The sequence below is a fragment of the Platalea leucorodia genome (genome assembly GCF_965183815.1).
Source record: "Platalea leucorodia genome assembly, chromosome: 5".
In the NCBI taxonomy this organism is placed as follows: Eukaryota; Metazoa; Chordata; class Aves; order Pelecaniformes; family Threskiornithidae; genus Platalea; species Platalea leucorodia.
Genome location: NC_138827.1, coordinates 25,849,609 through 25,876,833, shown reverse-complemented (window position 1 = coordinate 25,876,833; position 27,225 = coordinate 25,849,609). Strand labels below are relative to the sequence as shown.

At 43.8% G+C, this 27,225-nt stretch overlaps 1 protein-coding gene across 1 annotated transcript; it reads right to left on the bottom strand.

Annotated features, from left to right (window-relative positions):
* Window positions 1-6,042: 6,042 nt before the first annotated feature.
* FYB2 (FYN binding protein 2) lies at window positions 6,043-26,955 on the bottom strand (the record flags this gene model as incomplete). The annotated part of the gene is made up of 20 exons (XM_082314441.1): window positions 6,043-6,154; window positions 6,597-6,630; window positions 6,785-6,941; window positions 7,247-7,331; window positions 8,937-9,029; window positions 9,582-9,642; window positions 10,422-10,450; window positions 11,764-11,847; window positions 13,809-13,878; window positions 14,182-14,225; window positions 14,325-14,451; window positions 16,201-16,354; window positions 16,702-16,777; window positions 17,633-17,664; window positions 18,905-18,933; window positions 19,698-19,786; window positions 22,555-22,588; window positions 23,676-23,870; window positions 24,872-25,652; window positions 26,938-26,955. The coding sequence occupies 20 exons, from the start codon at window positions 26,953-26,955 to the stop codon at window positions 6,043-6,045; spliced, it is 2,304 nt and encodes a 767-aa protein (XP_082170567.1).
* Between the last annotated feature and the right edge of the window lie 270 nt (window positions 26,956-27,225).

Below are 27,225 nucleotides of genomic sequence, written 5' to 3'. Positions count from 1 at the left end.
CAGAACTAATAGTATTAAACAACAGCAAATGCCCTTGGGAGGAAATATTTGCTTCCTGGAGGCAGGTGGGATTTCTAGGTGGTAGGATAAGCCCTTCTGGCACTTGCCATCTTCTCGGACCCATGCAAACATTAACTCATGTATGGATCTGCAAAACCAGTCCTGCCTAGAAGGCAATAAAGAGTGTCTCAGCTTTCCATATGGAGAGAAACAAAGAGATGAAGCAACTTTCCTGCTCAATGTCAGCAGAGGCAGTGGAGTGAGTAGGACTGATGGAAGTACTTCCTCAATGAACATGTCGGATAAAACTGTCTCTTACAGCCTTACCCAAATCCATGCTGCATTTTGAAATATTAATTTGTTTTTTTAATTTATTTTACCTTCAAATAAGTTCTTTTCTGGTTCCCAGCTGCAAAGAAGCTGCTGAACTTCAGTTACATTTTCCAGAGGAAAAGTTTAACTTTTACACAGTTACACTGTGGTCAGGTTTTTTGAGTTATGCTGGTACATGCAGGAGCATCAGGAAAAGCAGGGTAGACATATTTGAACTACAGAAACTTGAATTACTCCAAGTGCAATTCTTCAGAAGCTACTGGACAGCTGTGCTTTGCAAGCCACCAACTCACCCAAACTTTGCTTCAGCCCAAGGGGGAGAGAGACAAAATGCAAAGGATTGAGTTCAGTTAGGCTCCAGCATTAACCTCCAGCTCCTGGATCAGTTAATTCAGAAATAGCTTGTACTATACTAGTTGGCAAATATATATATGTATATATTATATATGCATACATATATATATATATATAAAGTGTAGGTAGCATTCCGTCATTGGCCTCAGTTTTGTTGCCCAGCAGGGTAGGTGTATGCCCTGGATGCCTGCCATCGCACACACTAATCCTGGCATGCAAGATGACCTGAAGAAAAGGGATGATATTTTTACACCCTTTTCTAGGTAAACCCTAGGAGTAGCTTAGCTGACCCTGTTGGACCCAGCATGGCCTCATCCAGGGAAGGGAGGAGAGGAGGCCTTAGGAGCCACAAGCATCCTGCCCTCCCACCCTCCCTGGCTGAAGCCCTGGTGCCAGCAGGGTTTGGGGCCATCTTATTTTCAGGAGTCAGAGCTGAGCAGGCAAAGGCAGCAGGATTTTTTTCTCTTAACAGGTCAGAAATGCATCTTCAGCGTGTGCGTCCAATTTTGCATTTCATAAGGTGTGTAGAAGCACAGGGGTATGGGCAGTGTTGTGAAAAATGAAGCAACTGGTTAGCATCTGTTGTATATACATTTTTTTGTGTGATTATAATGCCATTCGTATTGGAATAGATGAAGTTCAAACAAAATAACCATTCTGTCTACTCCTTTTCATTTTACTGCTCTTTATCATCAGTCTTCTTGTCTGCAGCCATATGGAAGGAAGAGAGACCTACGCGCAGGACATGAAATTGTGCCTTCGACGTACATTAGGACTGCTGGAAGTCACAGCTTTATTTCACAAGGTGCACAAATCCCCCAGTTTATGCAGAATCCCACTGGTGAGACATGCAGGCCGTGTTTCTAAATACTTGAAGTACCATTTGTTGTGCAATTATTTGGCTTCACCATTTTATTAGCTGAGAGGAGAGGGGGAAGAAGAATCGCACATCCATCCCTTCGGATGAGCCAAACAAATCCCCGCTCCAGCTCCTGCAATATTTTACTGGAAAGTTTTAGGATCCATTTTTGTTTCAGGTATATGATGTAGCTACTGGAGTCCCCTTTCTTAAGGTCTTATTTGGTATGGGCTTTCTATTTAGTGCTTTCCTTTGGCTTCCTTAGCCCTTCCCTTATATATTCCTTTTCATCATTCACTTATAAAAAAGCAACAGCTTCCTGTAATTCTGAATTTCCAGTCTGCCTCTTGGACGTGGAGTTAACAATTCATTCAGAGGTACCTCACTCCTGTGCCTGAGAGATGAACTGGTTTTCACAATTCCCACATTATACCTGTTAACAAACACTGGCTTTTGCAGAGAGTAAACCTAGTATTACATGTATTCGATGCACTTATCTTTGCTCGTTTTGGTCATCGAAATTAGGAGAACTGGATGGTAAATCAGAGCTCTAGCTGCAAAGCATAAGTACACTTTTGGTGTTACAAAAAAGTCTGTCTCCAACAAAAGCCTTGAAATTCCTGCTGAAGCTGCCTTAATTTAAAAATCAAAGTTTATTTGTAAGACTCATCTCTACGTTTTTTTTTCAAGTTTTGAAATACTTTATTTATCCTCATCTCACAAAGCTGTGAAGTAGATACTGTAGACATGGTAATATTTATTCTTCTTGCTGCAAGCATGTTCATGTGTTCTGTATCATGTTATATTCAGTGTTTTGTACCTCAATGCATTTGTTTTTTTTTCTTTTAGAGCACAAAGCAAAACTGAACCCCAGGACAGCTGTAGTGTCTGTGGCCCAGCATCTTTGGGCAGACAATCCTCAGCTCTATGAGAGAGATGAGCTGGACTAGTCCATTGCAATTTTTTGTTCGTACTATAAGGAGTATTTATGATTTATGATACTACGTATTTATTATTTTTTTGGTTAAGATATTGAACTTTAAAAAGCTCTGAATATAAGCATCCCTTCAACCATATCATTAACATGAAGCTCAGAAAAAAATCCTGAGCTCTATAAATACTCCATCCTTCGTATTTTCTGTTTTGTCGACTGATGGACTGGCGGAGGTTTTGTTTTCAAATTAATTGCTTTAGTACTTTCTGGGGCTAGCTGTTGTGGAAGGGCACAGAACCTAGGTTCAGTTTCGTCCTTTGTGCAAGTAACTGTGTATCAGATAATCACAGCGAAGCCTTTTACCTTCCATTTATGGTGTGGAAAGTGTTTCTCGGCACTGCATGTGATAGCTGTCTCCACGGTTGACATTTGCACTTTAATAAACTCAGAGATGAAAAGAGATGAGAGCAACAAATCCTTAAAACTTACTTATTGCACAGTCCCTTTTTGCAGGCTGGGGTTGGCTGGTAGAATTTCCCTCTGGAGATGCTCCCAGCACATCCCGGCTGCAGGGCCATGGATGCCCCCAGGGCTTGGGGTGGCAAAGGGGCAGGGAGGGGAATTAAAATATATACATGAATAACAGAAACAGCTTCCCCAACCCAAAATACATGCCAGGAGCCAGGCCCCAATGTTTTCTTGTGTATTAATGTGCATCCAGCAGAGCTGATGGACCTGTGCTGACTCAGATCTTGACTCCTTATGCAAAAGCACGGAGAGAAGGATTTTAAAAACATTGTGCAAAAATAACCTTTCATTGAAGGAAAGGCACTTGGGGGAATTGGGGACTTAGTTCATATACCTGTGATGCAGAAGGATGTAAATCCATTTAAAGCACACAGCTGCAGTGAGTGGTCCAGTTTCATCCCTGTCCACAGTCTCCCTTTTACACTATTTATGTGGTACAGAATTGGCTTCTAAGAAATGTCAGTTCTCCCTCAGATTCAGCAAATCAGAACGGTTATCATGACGATCTCCATTTTGAGAAGGAACAGGCTTTAAAATTCACATGAGAATTACTTCAAGTTTTGATGTGTTTAGGATGTACTAGCAAGGCTATTGTCATGGTTTAACCCCAGCCAGCAACTAAGCACCACACAGCCACTCGCTTACTCCACCCCAATGGGACAGGGGAGAGAATCAGAAGAGTAAAAGTGAGAAAACTCATGGGTTGAGATGAAGACAGTTTAATAAGTAGTTTTAAAGGCACGCGTGCAAGCAAAGCAAAACACGGAATTTATTCACTACTTCCCATCGGCAGGCAGGTGTTCAGCCATCACCAGGAAAGCAGGGCTTCATCACACATAATGCTTACTTGGGAAGAGAAACATCATCGCTCTGAACGTCTCCCCCTTCCTTCTTCTTCCCTCAGCTTTGTGTGCTGAACATGACATCATATGGTCTGGAATACCCCTTCAGTCAGTTGGGGTCGGCTGTCTTGGCTGTGTCCCCTCCCCACTTTTTGTGCACCCCCAGCCTCCTCACTGGTGGGGCGGTGTGAGAAGCAGAAAAGACCTTGACTCTGTGTAAGCACTGCTCAGCAGTAACTAAAACATCCCTGTGTTATCAACACTGTTTTCAGCACAAATCCAAAACATAGCCCCATACTAGCTACTATGAAGAAAATTAACTCTCTCCCAGCCAAAACCAGCACAGCTATAAAAGAAAAAAAAGAATAATTTAATCTCCTGACAAATATCTTGACCTGAATATAGCCAACCTGTGGTTTAATTGAAGAAATCTAAGTTGCTATATGTAATGCATTTCTGTATTGTCTTGAGTCATCCCATATCAAACACTTTCCTTCTGTACATGCATTGGAATCTGTCCATGAAGAAAAATAGTCTTAAGTGCATTGTAAAGCATCCTTGCATTAAGTTAGCTGCCAACGCCAGTGCAGAAGTTTGTGTTCTGCATTGAGTTGTGTTGCAGCCCCACAAGGACTGTGGGTAATTGCACCAGGATTGGGGCCCAATCATGTATATCATAGGATATACGGGGAGCTGGTTTTTTTTAAACTTAAGATAAAAAAAAAGAAAAGATTGTTAAATAACTTTCTTAGGAGACAAAAAAGAACTAGCACATGTGGCTAATATACAAGATTTGCCTATAGTGCTTACAGAGTGTGTGATTAATAGACTTCAGGATCTCTGAGCTAGTGCTGGATGGGAAGAAGGATGAGGAAAGCGTCGAGGAAGGGGGTGTTTTCTTCACAGGATCAATCCTAAACACTGCCATGGAAAACAGCTCCCCAGGTAAGCTGTCTCCACGACTTCCATCAGGATAATTCCCCGCAAAGGCTGTAGGTGAAGGACATAGTGCACGTCCCAGCATGCTCTGAAGCCAAACACGCACTTCAGCTCCCCAAACTCTCCATCTCCGCTAGAGAAGTCTAAATATTTGGGCTGGCAAGCCTGCAAAGCTGTGCATGCTTACAGGGGATTGTTTTATTTATTTTTTTATTGCAAGGATGGATGCAGGCCAATGCACTTAATAGTAACCACATGGTAAAATAAATAAGAATGTCTGTATAGACTTAAAAGTAAATGTTAAATATTTGCTCCGTTTTTTCTGATGTCTTCTATGCCAGCTTTGAAATGGCCGTGTGGCAAACAGCACTTTTATTTTGCTGTGTTTTCTTAAGCCTGGAACATTTAATAATTTCTAATTAAACCATCTACATTTTTAGGATATTTATGAGCAAACTGATATGGGCTCTTAAAATGTGCCAGGGAGGGGCAGAAGCTGTACACTACAGTCATATTTAAGGTTTTTTTCTTCCAAAGTCATGTAAAAACCCTATCCACATTTTTCTGCTTTTGAAAAGGTATCCACTGGATACACTGAGGAGAAGCCATTAGCAATTTATGTTTCTCTTCCTACATTTAGGAGCATTTTTCTTAAAATAAGCAATCATCCTCCAGGCCCACAGCAGAGAATAGCCCAAACACAGGGGCAACTGTTGGGTAACTGCCTGCTGCTCTGAGTTGGGGGGAGCCAGAAGTCAGCCTTTACATATCTGGGATGCCTAAGTTAGCTTACAAAAACAAAGTAAATTTTGCCTGAATGCTTTATTTACTCTTTTTTAATGTTTTTTGGAAAGAAATGAGTCACTTTCCACTATTTTATATATTTAACCCAGCAAGAGCGGCAGTAGATACTTCTCGTCTCGATACTTTTGTCGAGACCAAAACAAGTTCATATAAATATGGTTTGCTTTTTAAAAAGCAAATCTTTTGGGGAGTCTTGCAATTCCAGCACCTAAACCAGACAGTGATGAGATAGAGCAACTAAACTGCACAATTTTTTTCATGCAAATGCAGAAATGTTACAGCTAGTTCAGAGCTGACCAGCGAGGTACTCCAAAAAGTGAGAAATACTGAAAATAACTAATGTTGAGATAATCAGTGAAGACATGCTCTAAATAGCAGACAAAAAAGGAAACTTCTCTTGCACAATTAACAGTGTAAGTGTAAAAAATAAACCTTTATTTACATTCGCATCAGCTCTCCACAATTGACCAACGTGGACTCTCATGGATGCAGGAAGCACAAAAGAGACCTTCAGGGATGCTCCAGGGCAGAGCAGCTCTCGGGGCAGTTAGTACTGTCTGTCTCAAAAAAAAAAGAAAGTTTCACAGCAATGGGCACCTGGGCAATAGGAAGTTCATTTGTATCAATTATGCATGAGCATGCAAGGAAATGATATTGCAGCAGGGAATTTAAGGGCGTGTTTTGGCAAGGCGATGCACACAGAGTGGCCCATGTTTGCAGCAGATGTGAATTAATATGGCATATCTGAAGGCAGTCAAGAATCTCCAGTTTATGTAAGTCATGACTGGACGGGGCTTTTTTCAGCTGCAGTTGGACTGGAAACCTGCGTAACAGCAGAATAGCAGACTAAAACTGGAAATACTTATTTAATATTTAATGCTGGCTGTTTACATTAACCTTCCCCTGCCTTCAGGAGTTTTAAGTACATTTCTCCAGATCTCAGATATCTATACACAGGAAGGAGAAGAAAATATGCATCATAATAAATAAAATCTGAGTTTACCTGAAGTTCAAATGCTCCACTAGAACATACCCATCTGAGAGAAGGGGAAAAAAAGTAGTAAATTAGTAAACTCCTGAGCAAATAAAGTCGCAGTGGCTAAGCACAAAGAACATACTGTTAGTTGCCCCTCAAAACTGGATTGACTACCGTAGATGACTACCCGTGCCAGAGACTTTCTGCAAACTTACATCTGCCCTCCGAATTGCGGCAAATCACTGAGTTGCCCTCCGTGACATCAATAACGTCCAGCTGTTCTCCAGCTCTCACTGGGAGATCAACTCTCCTCTTACTGGGGACTGAACACTCAGCAGTGGCTCTGTTGATGACATTGATCTCCTTGTCATACTGCAAAGAAATGAAGGCATGAGTTATTCTATGCTCGGGTGCGATGTCTTTAAGGGCAGTGAGGAGGGATGGAGAGAACAGATTTCAGGATGGGTTGTGAGGCTTTGTTTGGGGCTGAAGAGGGGGAAAAAACCCAGCAACACCCCTTATGAAGATCCCAGATTAGGGGAGAAGGCAGCAGGTCAGTTGGACATCTCTCCCAGCATAGCTAAGGATCAACAGCTTTCCACCGTACATCTTTTAAGCATGACACATAGCTGCTTTCCTCCTCTGGCACAGCTAATTCCCTAGATATAGGAACATACCATAAATGTTTCTCTAAAAATCTTCTCTTCTTTTTCCATCTTCTTGCTTTTTTCTGCATTGCTCTTCTTGACTTTGAAGATATTTCTGCATTGTGAGAGAGAGAAACACACACACTTCTGAGCTCCATTCCCTGGCACATTGGGAAATGCGACCCAGAGCCTAACTCCGGTCTTGTCTGCAATGAATGCTTGGAAGAGCAAAACACACCATTCACGTCACTATTTTTCATAAAAGGATGAATATGCAACTCAAATCTGTTGGTGAGCATAACTTGAGCCATTTTGTATCTCCATTTGGAATAACTGTTTTTTCTGTAAGCAGCATGGGAACAAACAAACTCTCTATCAAGTGTTTCAAATCAGTTGTGTTTTTATAGAAGTCAACAATTCACTTTTCCCCCAGCAATTTGTCTCCTTCTGGTTTTGTTCATATTCAAACATAAAGGGTCCCCAGATAACTCTCCTCCTGAGTCATTTATGGAAGTGGGGCTTGACACAGCTCTGCAGACTTTTGTTGCTTTTTTAGCACATAGAGGAGAAACTCACCCAAGCAGACATTTATATGGCACTGTAAAGTGAAAAACGAGCTCTTGTAACTGGCTTAAGAGGAGCAATGGCCATTCATGCTGGGGCATTCCCTGGGTACGGAGATACCACTCTTTCTGGTTTGTACATGAAATTCCAGCTATGGCATTCATTTTAAAACTAGACAGGAAAAAAACAACCAAACAAAAACCACCCACTTGCAATAAATTATTCACCCTTGGCTAACTTTCATGCACTTAGAATTAAGAGGAGGGGAAACAAGAGCTGAAATTAAGGACTTCTAAGCTGTGAAGAGATTCCTCCTTGGCAGTTTGAGCCTGCAGGACCTGCGATCTCTAAGGAATGGATGAAATTGCATCAGCTTCCTGATAGCCTGTAAAATTATATGTATGACTTTGCACAACACAACAAGTGGTGTTTGAGCAACACCATGAAGGAGCTCTGTGGTGAGAACCTAGAAAACAGATCTCTGATTTGGACTTGTTTGAAGTCCCAGGTATTGTGTCATGAAAAAGCTCATTGCAATGCACATTTTTCTGATCTAAAAGGGAAATGAAAACTCCTAAGTCCATGCAAATTTTTGCAGCACTGGTAACAAAAAGTTTTATTTTATGTACAAATGGTGCAGCAAGAGGCAATGCAATAAACCCAACTGGAAAAAGAAGACCCAAGAAATCAATACTTTAAAATAAGGGCAAGGGGAACACATAGGCAATTACTACGCTGTGTACAGGGCTTCTAAGCACAGTGCTCTTGCCAAAATAGCAATAGCTGATCCATGGAGATAAAATATTTAATTAAGGCACAATTAAAGAAGGAGTGAGACTGGGCATGGCAGAAAAGCAGCCAAATATATAGCAAGTAACACCTTTTTGTCTCAGCTAAGTGGGAAGACACGATACAACTTCAGGATTAGACCCTCAGGATATCCCCTACTTGCATACGGCTCAGATCCAAGAGTTTATTTTGCCCTCAAGATATTTTCTGCAAAGTTCCCTGAAAGTTGGGTTCAAAGGGAAAGGACCCTGGAGCAGCAGCCAACACAAAACGTCTGTGCAATCAGGGGCACCCCGTTTCTGCAAACAACTCGAGACGTGTGTACAAAGTTAGACAACACAGGAAAAGACAGAATGGAAATCAAGACCTTCCCACATCATTGCTGCTTTTCCTTTGGTCCTTATCCTCTTTTGCCATCAGAAATTTTGGCATCCAAGTTTTGTTCTTGTTGTCCTTCTCTCTGAGAGGAGGAGAAAGAGACACACAGAAATTCAAGTTTTTTCCAGCAGACCGTGTCCCCTCCCCAAACTCGTGTACCTACATAGTCATTTTTCTGTCTGTCTCACCCCACAACCACCACTGAAACACAAACACTTGCTGTGATTTATACCAGCACGCACTGCTGCCACAATCATCTGGCAGCAAGACATCAAGACATGCTGTTCCTATTAAAAGTAATTTTTCTGACAAGGGGCTTGCCAGGATGGGGCTGATTATCGGGTCTGGGAGCCGGAGTTTTCCTTCCTTAGGAAAACTATCTGAATTTTCACGTGTTTCAGGGAGCAGCTCTCTCCTTTTCACATCTCTGGCACTAACTAGGTAACATTGAAGAAACATTTTGCCAAATTAAACACACATGGAGAGGGCACCTGGACTGTATCCAGAGAACTGAGTCCCGACCAGCTCATGACCCTCAGTGCCTTGCAGTACCACAGGCTCCCCAGGGCACAGGTTTGTGCCAAGAGGAACATCTTGGCCCAAGGCCAGCCCCAGGAGAGGGCACCCTCCTCACCTTGGCTCTCTCTGCCCCACCTCGGCATCGTCGTACACCATGTCCTCCTGGGAAACAGCTGCTGTCAACCAAAATGCAACAGAGAAAATTATTAGGAGGTGTCATTCTGAGTCTGGTACTCAAAGCGATGTATTGCAGAGGAAAATTGGGGCTGTTGCCCAACCAGAGGGGCCAAGGCAATGTGAAAGGAAGATCCTCGGGACTCTGAAAACCAGCCAAAATTCCAGCACAAGGCAGGATGCTTGGGTTTGTTAGCTGTGTTTGTGGGCAGTTTTCTGGATGGGTTTGGCCATCCAGCTCCAAGGATGGAGCAGAAGCAGCAGCAAAGCCCCAGCTTTGCACTGCAGCCAGCCCGGGCAGGGTTTCCATCCCGAGGACATGAGTCCATTCACTCCAGCAGCTTCTCAAGGCTTGATTAGTGGGGATAGTTTTTGCATCCACCTCCATTTACACAAGGCATGAATTTGTCCCTCCAGCAGACAGCAATTAAGCAGCGAAGTTTTATAGAGAGCTGCCAGAGTGCAGTCGGCTGTTAAACATCACCATCAGCCTGAGAGCAGTGGTTTAGCATGGATTGCTTCACACGTTGACTTCCTAAATATATTCAGATCTGCAAGAGAAATGCTCCTCTTCAAAGAAAACCACCCAAAAGTAAGCAAAAACCCCACCCTCAAATGAAGCACAAATCTCTATCAAGTCTTCAAAGTTAACACTGACACATTACATGATTTTGGGAAAGGCATGATGGCTAAAGTTGATTTTCCATTGTGCAATACATTTGCCTCTTCATACACACACACACACAAGTCCCCGAGAGCCAGATACATGTATATTGCTTACCTAAATTTGGTACCGAAACGGAAAACAATCTGCAGATAGAAAGAAGCTTTTAGAAACAAGTTTGCACATCAGCGTTGCCCAAAAAGCCATGAGCACTGACAAGCTGGCAGCATGCAGCACTTGCTGCTGAAGTGATGGAGTCAGGTCTAGGTGCATGGGCTCTGTGACACCAACAGCATCTGCCAGAATTACATCCCTTGCTAAATAAGCATCTTCATCCTCTGGCAGCAACAAGAGCCCTGTGTTCATCAGGCAGGTTATAAAAGATCTACATTGCATCCAAAGAGCAGTCCAAATTGGCAAAAGCACCTTCCTCCTGACCACCCCTACACCCCTTCCCAATAGCTAGAGGGCTGATGGACAGTTGGTATCTGTAGTCAGTAGTAATTCCCTCCTTGTAATCTGCCAATATTATGGATTGCCTAGGATTTTAAATGTGACAATGATTGCAGATATCTAAGACGCCTGCAGGAGCTTTAACAGTTCTATGCAACAGGAGAATGGCATGAAACCTGGTGGCTCCTTCCCTGTAATGATACTTAGGAGTAATGCAGGAAAGAGCCACTGACATGACAGAGCACCTAGTGTAAAAACGTTTTTAAGTAAAACAAACCTTCCTCATATAAAAGAGGAAAGTTTAATCTGGAATTTCCAAAGAAATAAGTAGCATTTTCCTGGACTTCAGGCACTGTGCACAGGGTGAGGCACAGGCTGGCAGCAGCAGTGGACACATTCTGCAGGCAGCTACTGTGCATTTGAGGAAAAGGCAGTTTCCATGGAATTTTAATCAGAGTTTTGAATATTAAAGTAAGAGTACCTGAAAGGGCACTGTAGGAAGTTATACAACATCCTCTATCCTAACTTGCTAGGCTATAGACTGAACAGTAAACTTCTTCAGCAGATGCTGTTGCCAGCTTGACCGTAAATGGTACTTGGAATAAAAAAACTCAACCCTTAAGAGCCACATCAGCCAGCCTTTGCCTAATCCTGGCCCACAGGGCTAGGCAGCAGGTATCACATCTCTATGTTCCCTTGTGTACCTGCATCATGCTGACGTATCAGAAAGGTACCAAAGGCAGCAGAAAGCCTATGAAAACTTGGACACGGCCGTAGGACCAGTTCCTGTAGATTCCTGATGCCAGAGACTTCAGAGAAGCTGCACAGATGGACCATTGGCCACATCTGCCATAGCAGCTCCGAGTGAGTTGATAGAAGTACTTTTGGCATAACTTCCCCAATAAAGCTGTATTCCTTACTCCGAGACCTCCTGCTCTCAAATTGTTGCAAATATGAATGCTCAGGTTTGGAGGGGGAAGGGGTTAGACAACCAATGTTTTCTTACCTTAAGTTTTCCTTGAGCCTGATGTTATTCAGCTTCAGCTTTTCTATCTTAAACAAGTTTCCAAATCTCTTTTGGTCTTCTCTTCTGTCCAAAAGAGAGACAGATTTTAAATTAAAGAGGCACTAGGTGCTGAAGTGTGTGAGAGTTGCAATACTCGTAGCCCCAGAAATCCTGAAGTAAGTAAAGGACGGGCAGCAGACCTTAGACCTCAGCTCAGGAGTAGCCTTTAAGCCTTAACAGCTTCATGCAGATGAGCGATGGATTCAATGGGATAGGCACCAACACAGCAAAAGGTGCTTAATTATAATGTCCAAGCTCAGGTCTTTGCTTAGCTTTAAACTTTTCTGTGTTAATTGAAGTTGTCCTCCTCTGACTCAACAACTACAGAATGATCCAGGTTTATTTGGAGTAAAAATTCCTGATGAAAGGGACAAAAATTCCCCAGAAGCATGCAGTTCACATTAAAGGAGGACATCAGGAGCATCTGTCTGTGCCACCCTTCACCACACGTTTCTGCTGTGTACACTCTTGAAAAGGACATTACACTACACACACCCCGCTCTGAAGCTTACGGGGGGTTGCAAAGCTACACAGTGATTTTCTAATAAAGTATCTGCAAAGAACCAAGATCCTCACATGGGGGACACTACCCATGCGTAAGTACTATTAATAATACTTTATGTGTATCAGCACACCTAATCTTGCATGTGGGATCAATAGAAAGATTACATAAAGACTGGTTTGTGTATTAAGACACTGACCTCTGAACTCCATGAATTTGGTCCCAACCCTAGCTTTGTCATGAAATTCCCTTGGAAACCCAGCAACATGCACTGCTCCTCTGTGAATTAGCAATAGAGTTTAATTTCTGCTGCTGTTGAGCACCCACGTGCAGAGAGGTGCAGGAGAGGCATGGGTACACTTCCCAGCGGATGGGGGACATGCATGGTCAGTCCAGGAGCCAGATGCAGATGCCAGCACACTACCCTCTGGCCTGAGAAGCTCGTGCACCTCCACCACTGAACTCCCATGGACAATTTGCAAAGAAATGACACTTTCACCTTTTAACAAGTGCCCAGTCACCTCCAGGGTTTCAGGTTTCCCATACCTTTTTCCCCTCTCTGACACACACAGGCTCTACATGCATGCATAAGCTAGGCTTGAATCCAGATGCGAGCCAGTACGAGCCTCACATCCGTAAGGGAAAAGCAGATGTATAGCAACACCTTATTATTCCTCCCACACTGCTCCTTAGAAGAGAGCCACCAGATGCACTCGAAGCAATTGTGTGCAGCATCCCCAGCCCATATGCCATTCCCAAAGGCTGTCTCTATTTCTTACAAAGGGATGCAGGAAATCTTTTACCGCATGAGGGCAGGGAACCACACAAAGCTAATAAGTAAAAACACAGCTAACTTCGCGTTTCACCTCTTAATCCATTTGGGAAGCTCAGGCAATGTATAAACCTGAGGCTGCAAAACTCATTGCTTTTATAACACACCCTGAGGAAGCAAATATCTTTAAAAGCTATATAAAAAAGAGCAGGTTGCAAGTTAGTTACAGCATGTCAGCCTGGGCTCCTTTCAGCTTTCCAACCTTCTGTGATCTGAAATGTGAGCATTTTGTCCCTTTTTATGGGGACAATGTCCCCATTTGTCCCTCAAGCATTACCTCTTTTGGCACACAAAAAATGCTGCCATTTCTTAGCTACAGCTGAGCAATACTTTTGATCAAGAGAAGGCTAGCAAGACTGTCCTGTGTGTTTTATGCAAGAAGAGATCTGTAAGGGGAGTACTTCCAATGGATGGAGAGTGCTACAAGCTCTAACAGAAAGGCCTCACTGCTTAGGGATTTAATTTTAGTAACTATTTTTTCTCCCTAAGTATCAGCCAAAGGGGAAAGACGGAGAAAGAGGGGGAAGAATCCCACCCATACAACTTTTCTGCAGTTGCATTAGGAAAAAAAAAAAAAGGCTTCCAGCCAGTACCTGGTGTAGGAGATCAAGGTCAGTATTTCAAAATACAGGCTAAGAAATTGCAACTTACTCTGTTTTTGCTGGATTATCACCCCCAATCTCAATGTCTTCATATGTTTCTTCGTAGCTGTTTTCTGAAACTTAAAACCAAGGCACGCCATTATCACAAACCATGCTCAGTAGCGATGAGGTGAGGTTTGCTGGACAAATTGCACACAGGCCATTACATTTTACTCTTACAGAGGTTTCGAGGTTGCTCAGATGAATTCCATGCTAGACACGTGTATTTCTCCCCACTGGTTTTAATGGGGATTTAGAGCAACCAGGCCAAAAGGAGACACTATAGATGTTGAAAGTTAAATGAAGCTATTCACATCATTTCCCAGGGACCAGCCCAAATTACAAGCAGCTCCCATTCGAGCTTCCCCTCATGCTGCACTTACTGCTGGTTGAAGTGAACGGACTTGAGGCATCTGACCCGTGGCTGCTAGAAGACAGAAGTATTACATGGGGATTTGCTGCAGCATAGTTTGTAAAAGACATTTCATAGACACAGCCATTGCGAAGAGCCCACGTCCATACTTACAGTCTATCCTGTATTTCCCCAACGTCATCATATATATCCTCTGGTGCCTGCAGAGACTGCCAAGTGTTTTGGTTCAAGGCTGTTCTTTCTACCTCTGGCTTTGGAGCACCACCATACACATAGCGCACTGAAAACAAGAAAGGACCTTTGCTTTAGAAGCTTTTCTGAGGAACTTCTCCCAGGGCAAGGACAACTGTTGAGGGTAACAGTTGATGCCACAACAAATAAGAGCCTACAGACATACTTTCCATTCCAGCAGCCCAGGAAAGTTTCTGCTCTGAGCCACTTTGAGAAAGAAAAGCAAAGCATTTTAAAAGATTTTAAGTTTCAAAACATTTAGCTTTAAAATATTTTAAAGTTTTACAATATTTTAGGTTTAAAAAAATTAAAACATCCATCAATATTATCAGCTGTGGCAGAATCCTCCGCACCATAAAACATCCCAAGAGACTATTCATGGATGTTCGGAGAAGTGATTCAGGGGAGGGCTTAGTATGGTTGGTGGAGATGTTAAGATCCAAATAATGGGCCAGTCCATTGGGAATATACCTGTAAATCAGTATCTCGGAAAGCAGACAAGGAGGGAGAGTATCCCAGAGATGTATTTCACCAAGGGCTGGAACCAAGCATGAGAGTTGCACCTCATGAGGTTAGAAAAAGATTATTACTGGAGAACTCTGTTAAGTGCATATTAAATCCTTAAAACTGATTTAAGAGAGTTAGAGTAATGTAGAAATGCAGCCACACAAATAAAAGCAGATAGTGTTTCTAAATGAGCACGGGTGCATGCAGTAGGTCTCTCCAGAAGCTTGCACCAGTACAATATGGCTTAGTTAACGACCAAAATTTCTGCAAAACATTCAAACCCCCATGAAGAAGACAAGGGGGGGGGGGGTGGGGGGGTAGGGGGGTGGAACCAAACAATTCTCCGAATCAGCCTTTCTGATGAAGCAATAGCAGAAGACTCACCATGAGTACTTTAAAAAAAAAATCCCAACAGAAATTGCCTCCAGCTGTTCAAAGGTCAAGAAAACCAGCAAGATTTCTTACAAAAACAGACACCAACCAAAACAGAAAATTATTATGAAGTGATTTAAAATAAAAAAAAATAAAACCTGAGGACCATACCAATGACAACAACCACAGCCACAATCAATTTACACTTTCTGCTTCACACTCCTGCTCTGTCCACAGAGCCCTACAGAGCTACTTTTCTCTCTTTCATCTCTGAAATGCTGCCATATCACACTAATGGCTTGCAGAGGCAGGAGTAAGCCTTTGCAGAACAGAGCCCATGCACACTTATACATGAAGCTGCAAAATAGTGTTTATAGAGGAGACATGACTGGGTTTAACTGTGCAGCTAAGGTGCATATCACCAGCTCCAGACGCTCTCTCAGAGCGTCATGACAGAAAGAGCCCAAAGTCAGAAAAAGGCTCACTGGAACTTCTAAGAAGATGGAGCAAGGAGCCATCATCCATCTTAATAAGGGACAGGGAGAGACTTCAGGCTCTCATCCTGCTCACGTGTGTTTCTACCACAAGCCTTAGCCAAACCCTTTTCTGAGACTCAATAAATTATGAGAAGCAGAGGAGATGGATTTCAGGTCTCTCGGATAAGGGCAATCTGCTAGAAAAACAAACACCTCGGTTTGAGTTACGCAGATGGTTAACCAGCTTAGGAAGCTATTCGCAAAGCCAAAATAAATTATTCGGACCAGAATACAAATGCACATGCAACCTTTTGCCCTGGTTTAACTAAATTGGTTCAAGAGTTGCATCCAAATTTAACATTATTCCCATATGGAAGAGACATTTGGGCAACAGATGGGACTGAGGATTGAGGAAACACTCAACAGAGCAATGAGATACTCACAGAGCTCTGCTCCGTCTTTTGCCACCCCTTGTGGGGTAGGATGCTTTGCAGTCTGGGTACTGGTCACATCCTGCTTCACTTGCAGCACCTTCATCCCACCTCTGCCACCTTCCTTGGTTTGGCTAGTGGGAGATACGTATTCGTTTCCACCTGTCTGAGATCAGACATTTGGTTTGGTCAATACAGTCTTTAGAAACAGCTTTCTAATATGAGATAATATAACTTACATATATACATCTATAAGCATATAAGTTATGTTTCTGTGGACTTAAAACAGTTTCACGCCCTTTTCCATCAGGGATTTTTGGTAGACATAGGTGCTGCTTGGCAGCAATACTTGCCTTTTAGACAGTAGCAGTTGAGCAATGAGCAGGCAAAAGAGAAGGCAGAAAAAACCCAGGTGATTAAGGACTCCAATTTCAACTGTTTCCCAAAGAGGAGGACAGAAAGGGAAGAGACATTCTACAGTAATTATTAGAAGTAATCACAAGGATACGATACCTTGAAAATTTTCTTTGCTTCCTGTTTCTTTCTTTCAATACTTGATTTTTCTTCTTTTTCATCCTCTATTATAGCTCTTCCAGGACTGAAAATTTCAGAAATTAGAGAAATCTCCAAACAGAGATACTTCAGCAAAGTCACAGACAAACAGATTGCTTTATGACTGTGCCCAAATAAGCAGCTCGTTTTCCCTTTGAATGAGGTAGATGCCAAAAAGACAGGCAAATCCAAATCTAAAGGCCACTGGTTACCTGCGGTAATAGCAATCACTCTCAGAAAAGAGACAAACTAAGATGGTTGTTTTCTAGTAGCAGGAATGGACAAGCTATATCCATTTGCCAGTGGCAGTACCCGGCTCACAAGATGTGCCTCTCACCATACTATATTGCAATTTAGGGAAGATACAGCAACAGAAGGCAGAACTTGATACCTTTTTTCCAGCAGCACAACATTTCCCACTGAAGTGACCCCCTTTTATCACATGATTCTTCAAGCCCCATTGAAAAAACAGCCTTCAGCCAGTGACAGTAATTATACACTGCAAGGAGTTTGAAACATGACATTTGTAGGGTGAAATTCAGTGTGGACCTTGCCTTACCACACAACTTTGGACCTGGAACTGGGTGTCCCAGTTTGAGAGCCTCACGCCTCTCCTTTCTCATACTGAAAGAGTTCAAGTTTCAGTAGGAAAAGACAATGCATTTTCTCGAGTGCCGGAGGAGAGAAGAAAATCTCCCCTCCAGATATGCTTTAGAATGAAAACAATCTTAAAAACCATGAGTGCTGACACGGAAGAGCATCATCGCCTACATTGTCCTGGTCATGAAATATATGAAATTTCTTTCTATTTACTGAGTGTTACAATATTCTAACCCTAACCTGAGTTAGTTGTGGGGTTAGAAGAAGCCTGAGAGAAAGGAAAGGAAATTACCTGGATTTGGCAAAGAGAAAAGTCTTCTGTTTCTAGAATAAAGAAGAGGAAAGCCTTCAGCCACTGTGCTTTTTTCAACAGTCAAGCTTTTATACAAGGCCTCAACTGTCATCTAGTATTTAAAGAAATATTTCTTTAGAAAGCCCAGAAGCATTTTACGTTTGGAATAGTCATCAGACAAGGATATTTCCTCTGCTTTGCAGGACGGGGGATACACATATTGACAAACTATATAGGAATAATGTAACAGTGCAAGGGATCAGGCCAACAAAGCTACTGGTCAGAATGAAAGCAATTACAGGTTGGAGAGCTTACAGAAGAGGAGAAAGGGTTTTTTAATAAATAAAGATTTTCCAACCTACCATAAAATAAGACTAGAGCGAAGCCAGAGAACCCCTCTGTAAATCATGCACAGATAAGTGCATTTGGAAACCTGTGCTGTTTCCTGGACAATTTGATTGCTTTGCAAGTCAGTACTTGAAAATGGAGTTCGACGTTTTCCAAAGAGTATTTTCCCCTCTTTTAGTAGACCCACAACTGATACCCAGCACACGATCATCTCCTGGCACAAGGTGACATGATCTCTCAGCCATGCAGCCAAGCAGGTCTTCTCTAGGGACAGCTGTAGCAACTCCTGCCCTGTGCAATGCACTATCCTGCCTTCACTGCAGGGTATGTCCATGGCCAAGGTGAACTGCCACCCCCTTTGTGGCCAGGGTAAAATGAAAAGGGTCAGGTCATAGTTTGCAGCAGAGGTATCCCTGCAGCAGGGGATGAAAACCCGTACAGTCGTGTCCACAACAGTTGCCCTCGCTTATGAGCCAAAGCTCAAAGCACGCTGCCACAACAAGGAACCTGGCTCAGTTTTGCTTTTATGCCTTCACAGAGGGATTACCAGCACGAGCTCACCTTTGGCAGGAACTCCCAGAACAATTCAGTGGATTTTCCCTCCAACAATTCATGCTCTTGATATCAGTGCTTGACACTTACTTGGTCTACCACCAACATCCAGATGGTGTTACCACTTCCTTACATGTTTGTAGTGGAAGTCAAGGGAGCTGACTCTCTCCCCTAGTGTGTCTGGAAACCTCATTAGTCTTCGTGTCCCCTCTGCAATATCTTATTTATTTTTTGAGAGTCTTCACAGACAACACACAAAGAAATACTTGGCAGATAAGAAATACAGATATTAAAAGTTTCTAAGATAGGAAAACATGGTATGTATGGTACAGTCAAGCCCGAAAGATCAAAACTAGCTGTGATGAGACTTACCTTGTGTTCTTGAGGCTCTGCCTTAGGTACTAGAAAAGATATTTGTGAATACATATTACTTCTTAGTCCATGTTAAAGTCACTGCACTTTAAGTTGCAAAACCCAATTTCAGCTTCAGCCCACATGCTCAGCGTCCAGGCATACATTCACCATGTCCTACTGGCCAGGGTCCTTCAATTTGCTGTTTAGCATTGGCTCACATTCAGAGGACTGCAACATTGAGCTTGGCTGGCCATAGTTCTCATAGCCCTAGGGGCAAACCCAAGAGGGCTGTGGCACGTCCCCCCAAGGAAGTTGCTTGCTTCCTGTTCCAGTGGGAGAGAAAACCAATGCACAAGGCAGAAACTAACCTCCCCCAAAAGAAGCAACTTTGGAAAATGTAAGAGCAGAGCAGAAGCAACTCTAATAGAGAAAATCATACTGGGAAGTAGTAGTGATGGAGACGGAAAAGTTCTGTACCCTGTACCTTTCTGTTCCCAAGAAGATGCTGAGGTTTGCCTCACTATCTTCTTTTCTTTCTCTTCTACATGGGTAGCGTCTCGTGACTTTTCCCCACTGCAGTTTTACTGTAAGCACCATCTCACCACCAAAATGCTGACTTCTTTTTTGTCTGTGCCCCGAAGTCCTCATACACTGCCAGTGCACAGAGGGACACTACAGACAGCCATCTTTGGTCACCTGGACCAATGCGCAGCTGCTTTTCTCAACTTGAAGAAACTATGTTATTTTCTTTTTTAAAGGCTCTATCCCAGATAGCATGTAATTCATCTAGCAGTCTTCCCTTGCAAATTACCTTCAATGAGACACAAGGTTGTGGTGTCCCCAGACTGATTCAGGTACGTCGGGGTTTCTTCATAATTATGCTGCTCTTCAAGTTGGGCACTGAGAAGATGAAAGAAAAGAGAGAAAAGATTTTTTTTTTTGGCCCTTGTAGAAGTCTGAAAAAAATTATTCATCTTAAGGACAAGGAATTCAAGCACTTTGATACTGAGCCTACAAGAAAGCAAGTGAAATCAGGAACTCCTTGGAGGAAGAGAAGACCTGTGCCAGACGCAGGGCTCAGCTGAGCCTTCCCCCCGACTCCACACTCCCACTGCTTTTCCTTTGGGAGGACAGGCGCAGGGCTCAAAGCACATCAGGGGACTTCATACTGGGATTATGGTCCTCTGCCTACAGCGATCCCTCAAGCAGAAACAGAACAAAAAGTCCAAGGAAATCAGAGTGCAGCATTTTTCAAACCTACTACAGCTACTTAAATATTAATAACAACCCAGTTGCACTGTTTGGCATGCTGTTTCTCACTTAAGGAAACAGGAAGCAGAAAACACAGATATCAGAGGGTATATTTAAAGGTCCTGCTTGTGAGCTCATCAAGTGGCATGGTCCATGCTGACACAGAGAGCAGCATGTGCCAGCCATGGGAGAAGGCAAGGCATCACAGCCCCAGCATCGCGCAGCCTCAAGTATTGGGCTTCCCAGCCCAGTCCCCGTCTCCTCATTGTCCTTTTTCCTTTCCTCCTCCAGAAATTGAGATTAGCATAATTTGGGAATAGGTGCAGAGAGAAATCCAAGCCTTCCTGGATTACCCAGGCAAAGCCCTGAGGCTTACTCTCCGCCCACGGCGGCAGAAGTTTCGGCAGCTCAGGAGTGTACCAGGAAGCAGCAAATGCACAAGATGCAGCTTGCAGGACATGCGGGGGACAGGCTAGGGTGGTGAAAGAGCATCAGGAAGAGTTATAGTGAGAACTTCTATCTTTTAACAGTAAGTCTATAATAAACCTCAGTGAGGGTTTCGTTTTCCTTGAATCACCCTGCTGTCACAACTCAGTGTCAACATGGTAAGGACTAAGTAGTTGTTGCAAACCAGAACAAGAGGAACAAGAAACTCAAGGTGCATTTTAACAGTAGTGAAATCAGAGCAAGAAATGACATTTAAAGTCAAGCAGAAGCTTGTGCTAATGCCAACGGCTGCCCTAGCCCCCAGCTCTCCCCTGCAGTCCCCAGCACTGGGGGCAGTGCCTGTCGGCTTGCTGGTCCCACAGCATGTCTTGGACACATAGGTCCCACTGAAGGGGACACACATATACATATTGCATTAATACCACAAGCACGTATTTTGTCCCCAGTGTCACCACCTGAGGCCAGATAAAACCCCTACCCTTTGCTTCCCCAGCCCAACCCTGGGATAAAATAGGATCCTGGGAACTTGGCTGGACACCAGACAGCCCTTTATATATACCACAGTGCTACGCTGGAGCTGAAATACAGCTGGGTTGATGGATCCCTGACTCGCATCAGGGAAGGTGAAATGTTTGTCCCCAAACAAGGAATCAGAGCTCAAGATCAGTTGGCACAAACAACTACATCAGGGTCTCTAAGAGACCAGGCTTCATTATAGGTGAGGCTCCCACCTCTGGGCTTCAGGGATGGGAATTTCAGCCTCCAAAACCCCACGATTTTGCTTTTATGCTGGAGTTCATTTAATTCATTTCCCCAGTTATCACATGGTTAATATTTAACAAGTGACCTATTGTAAAGACCATATCACAAGTATTAGAGCAAGACAGCTAATCTTGGTGCAATGTATTACTAGGACCACAAGCTTCCTTGTGGTGCATGACAGCTTTGGAGCTAGTTATTTTTTGACCAGTTCTCTTTTGACAAGTACAGGTTAAAAGTTAAACAAAACACCAGCCAACGCTGGCAGGAACACCTCATGATGTGAAAAGCACAATTTGCTGTGTCGTTAGCTGCAAGAGTTCATTGTTTGGGCACAGAAAATATTTTAAGAATTTGTCCCTTCTTGCTTTGGTTCAGCCATTCTGTTTCCCATTTTCCCAGCTGTATATTCATGCAGCTAAGACAAAACATGTATGTGAATATTTTTCTCCACTTTTGCTGTTCTTGTGGCACAGAACCAGGACCACTACGCAACCACTCATGACAAGTCAGAGATGTAGCAGAAAAAGTCAGGATCCCCTTGCATACAAAAACAATCATGTCTGTAAGATTTTTGAGCTCTTTCAGATACTTGCAGTATCAGAAGCTGAACCGATCAGCTCATGTCCTCTGTTGAGTGAGTTTGGACCACCACTTAATAAGAATCTCACTTCAGCATCTGGAGACAGCTGAAGTCCTGGGGATGGGGAGAGGGGGCAGTGGCTCCTGTACCCGGGCTGTGCTGGCTGCACAAACATGTAGGAGGGCAAGCTCCTCGCTGCTGGCAAAAATCCCAACACCTGCTGGTTACACCAGGGCTTTGTTTCAGCAACAGTTCTCAAAAGCATCCCTTTTCTAAAAACACCAAGCTTGAGTACATGGAAAACAGGAAGGAAAAAACATACAGTGGGCAGGTGCAACCAAAGCACCAGCAGTGTTTTCCCTCTGACCAGCTAAACCAGACCTAATGACACATGGGTAGGGCTCTCCAGGCTGCTTGAAAAGCCCAGAGGAGAAAATAGGGATGAAACTTTGTGCTTTAGGAGAAGGTCATCCCAGCCAACTTTGTGCTTCCCTTGCGGGTTTGCACAATCCCTGGAGCAAGTTGCTGCCTTGATGTTCCCTCCAGACTGCACGGGGATGCTTCAGCATCACGGGATGGGCATGCTCCCATCACCTATGAGCCACACGTTGCCTTGCCACACACTCACCTTTCAGGGGTCAAGTAATCCTCTTCGTCAGCAGCTGCACACAAACACACAGAGGATTAGCGTTTGAAGGCAAGACCGCTCTCCTACAGAACACAAGCTGCAGTGACAGGGAGGTGTGATGGGGATGGCTCTTCCTCGAGGCAGCACGCCGCACACAAAGGCAGGCGTGAAATAAGATTGCCAGCAGAAACTGGGGATATGGCTATGTTAATACGTCATTATTTCATGTTTCCAGGCAACAACCTCAGGCTTTCTAGAGATCAATAATTGAGTAATATTGAGCGAGCATGGAGATGATGACATATAAATGTAGCTAGTTCCCTCCATCAAATTAATATATTTAGAAAAGGCAAGTAGGTTAGAAAATAATTTCAGTGAAAACTTCTCTCTTTCCCTCTTATTCTTATCAAGGCCACGGCAGACCAATAAGCACTGGCACAGTAAAGCCAAAGAGAGTCTAGCCAAGCCCCTCGTAGAAAAGTAGCTCCCTTTGAATTCAGCAAAAGTTGTGCCTAAAAATCTGGCTATAATTAAGCCTGTATCTATAAAGAAATACCATTTAGCAGCTTAATAAGCAGTCCAGAATATTCTATTATGCAACATCAATAGGGTTTTATTATGGGAAACTGAACTTTTGCATTTCTTGATGTTGGAACATTTAACGACATTGCCCTCTGTTGTATCTAAAACAGAAGGGGGGGATTAGCAGACCAGTTTCTTCTGATTTTATTGTGCCTTCCCACAGTTGTGTGCTGCAGAGTCAAGGCATTTCCCATTGAAGCACAGTGATAAAGATCAGCTCGCCGCGTATGCAGCTGCTGCTGCTTTACAGCCAGCTGTAAACCGCTCACAACATGTTGCAGTTGGGAGGAAAGCGGGTTTCTGCATGGGGGATGACGTTCAACCTGGAAAACCAGATCACTTTTCCAGATTAAGAGCAAAAAATCAGTATCACTGACACTGTTGGGCTCTTTTTAATGTTTGAGGAAGATGTTAGAAGCAAGTAACAATGCCTTATTTCCATGTGCTTGGAATTGTGGCTTTATAGACGTCAGTAAATTGCAAATTATTATTCATTTTCTGCAGAACAGGCTTGGGGAGAAAGACTAGAAATCTCTTACTTGTTTCATTTCCTCTGTGGACTGAAGGCATGGTGCTTCGGAAAGCACTGAGATCAAACTTCGGGGGTCTTGCAGGCTTCCCAGGGGCAGGACCCAGGGATTCAGCTGAAGGGAGAAGTTTAATTCTTGGCCACTTGCTCCCGGGGCTGAGAGAGCATTTTCCTGCACCAGGCTGGCAGAAGGGAGGCGCCGATTCTGCTCCAGAGAAGCATAAGGACAGGAGAGGCAGCAATTAGCCCTCATTTAAGCAAAAATCCACGTAAGATCATTAGTTATTATACAGACATTTCTAACCATCTCCGCTTCCTCCCAATTTCAGCATTCCTGTTACACAGGGGAGCTCTTACCATGTTACCAGAATGGAAAAATAAATGGAAATGCCCATTTTTACAGATTTTTATAAAGTTAGCCATGTTGGGGCCTCAACTCTCGACAGCTCCCTTCCTCTGGATTATAAAATACTAACCTAATTTTCTGTACCGATAACATTTTAATCTGCCAGGATTTAGTGGCATAGCAGTTTTCCATACACAGTGCAAGCGAGGTAGCTTTCCAGGGTAAACAAAGACTTAATCTTTTCAGCGCCCTGTCACTCAGCATGATGTTAGCAAGGGGAACTTCGCGGCATTTGAGTTTTCTAGCACCAGTTTGTGTAAGAAATATTGCAAGGAGAATATGCTCTCTGAGCTCAAATATGACCTTTTGCAAAGCTGGGAGGGTACAAAGGGGGGAGTTCAGGTTTAAGCCACTTTAATTTGCACTAAACTGTCTTTGCAGAAAAGCCAAGCCTTTATATATCTGTGTGAAAACTGAATAGCAGGGCGTAGTCACATTTACCTCGTAATTGTGAAAGGCCAAAGCAGACCAAAACTGAAGACACTCCCCTGTTCTCACTCTTCATCCTACTCTCAAAATGTGGACAATTTCTTAAAGTGAGTTTTAAAAAATATGGTGTAGATGGGGAACCCTCCCCTTACCCTAGCTCAGCAGCAGTTTGGGGCCCATTTCTTATCTCCAGGACCTCTGGAGAAAGAAGAAAGCACTCCAATGGGCCAGTTTGGCCTCTTGTTTGAGGGTCCCAACTCGTAACAGCTTTTCTCTCCAGCTGCTATATCCTGCACTTTCAGAGGACCTATACACCTATATGCTGCTATACATATATATATGCTCATTGTTAAGAGTATAGCTTACTATACCTTTCTGGTACTGAGGTTCCTCTCTTGGTGCACAATAACCCAGATGGCAGAATGCAGTTGCCCCTGCGCTCTCAGCACCTACTTTGTCAGAGCTCCTGTGTCCTCTGGGAGCGTGGGGAAGAGCCAGCCTGCTGCCATGCAGAGCATCCTTCTTCTGGGCAGGCAAGTCAATCATGGGCTTGCTTCCAGATGGTCGCATCTTGCTCCTGCCCAATGCAGCAGGAGCACGCGTCACCCTCGGCTCCGGGTAGGGGTGCACGTATAAGTTTGCTGCCTGTTGGGCTGGGAGCATTGCACTTGCTTTCTCACTGCAGGATAAAGTGTTTTCCCAGATCTGTAGGGCATGGTGGAAAGAATTTGGGAGCAGAGGGCCCTCTGGAGCTGTTTGGGCTGATCCTTGCCGGTCAGTGCAATAGGATGGCAGAGGCTTCTCTGAACTCTTCTTGGGAGAACTCAGTCCATTCTCTGAGACGTTGCCTTTGTGCTCTTCATTATGCCCTGTCAGCTCCACACAACCCAGCGTGGCTCGAGGCCACGCCAGGGGGTTGCGTTGGGTGAGCACAGAGGGTTGGGAGGCAGGATGGGCAGGTTCATCTTTGGGTTTTGGTATTATCACTTCTCTCTTACTCAGGGGCAGAGGGCTGGACACGGCATTTCCTCCAGAGCCCAGCTTGGGAGGGATTTTAGTGGGAGGCTTCTTGTGTGGCTGCACCAGCTTGTTGGCCAAGTTGGGGTCATTCTGAAATTTTGCTCGGAGGGCTTTGAAATCAGTCACACCTTCCTGGGAGGGGGAAGAGAGGAGAGCACAAAACATCTGCTTTCAGAGGTGGCAACAGGCAATTTATATGATCGCGATCGTTTCAGAGAGAGAGGCCACAGGCTCCACCCTGATCACTAAGGTATGCAGACCCTGGTGAAAATTTAAAAGCAGGAGAAGAGAATTAGCTCATTCAAAGGATCCTCCAAAGGCTCACAAATCACTTCTGATAAAGGTAACAGAGCTGAGACTGGGGAAAAACACTGGAGTAGAGCATAGAAACATGACCAAGCAGAGCCAGCAGGACCAGCAGAGATGGTTCCTGCTCCCCAATGTCACCCAGTGTTGGAGAATCTCCCTCGGGAGGACCTGGCAAACACTAAAATGAACATTAGAGCTTCCTGGCAGAGGTGCTGCCTACCTACCTACTGCTAGGTAGGAAAGCTGCACTTTATTTTCAGTACACAACCATCAGCCAGGGGAGAGGTCGGTGCTGCTCTGGAGAGCCCCAGTCCATCCCCTGCCTCCTTTAGAAAACTCCACCATGGGAAGAGAAGCACCAAACATCCTCCTTGGTGGGCTCCAAATGACCCCTGGGACAAAACCTTCTTCCTCCACCATGTTGGTTCAGCTCAGGGTCCCCATGGCTGTTTGGATGCTTCTCCCCTTGCCGATATTCCCACCTCAGGAAGCAGAGGACATACAAACCAAACACACAGCACACAAGGACAGCAAGAGCATCTCCTAGTCTGGGTGATAAATACTGGCTAAGATACTGGATTCCTCACCCATACAGTTACCAGGCCCCAGGTTATATATGATTTTGAACAGAGCTAATCAGTGACAGCACAGTTTAAAAGGGCACTTAAAGAACGTTTTGTTTCAGGCCTTTGTCCCCAGGCATCTCACCGTCCCATGCCAGAGAAAGGAGACCACAGTTTTTGCCTGTGATACTGTGGCTTAAATTCAGCTCTGAACTGAACTAGGGAGAAAATATAAAGAAAAATTTACGAGCTACTTAAGTCCTTGAACTGCTCTATAACTTTTTATATGCCATGATTACATTAGGTGCACTACTCTGACAGCTTAGTTCAGTGCAGAGAACTGTAAGGCTTCATGAGAACCTGTCTAATGAGGAAATTGGAAAAAATTATCTAGGACAGAACTTCGTTATACTGAAAAAAGCCCCAGCCTTAAGTGTTAAGGCAGAACAGATGAATAGCATACTGAGGTTTTATTGCATTTAATTGCACGATTTATTAAACACTGACAATTTCTCTTGAATAACCCCTTTCACTGACTTTATTACTTTCACAGGGTAGCGCATGATGTAAAGAACCAACCCTTGGGGGAGAGGTTTGAATTGCTCCAATTATATTTCATATTAGTGGTCAGCAGCATGATGCCGTGTAAGCTGCCCAGACAGCCTAATCTAGCGGCGAGCCGATGGGAATGGGAGTTTTCAGAAGCATACGGAAGATGAATCAGATTTTGGAAAAAAAATAATCCCCCATGTACCAGATCCCTCCAGCGATGCCAGACAGGAAATAAAGCAGCGAGGTGCCCTAATGCGATTGCACCAAGCTTTTGCACGTGC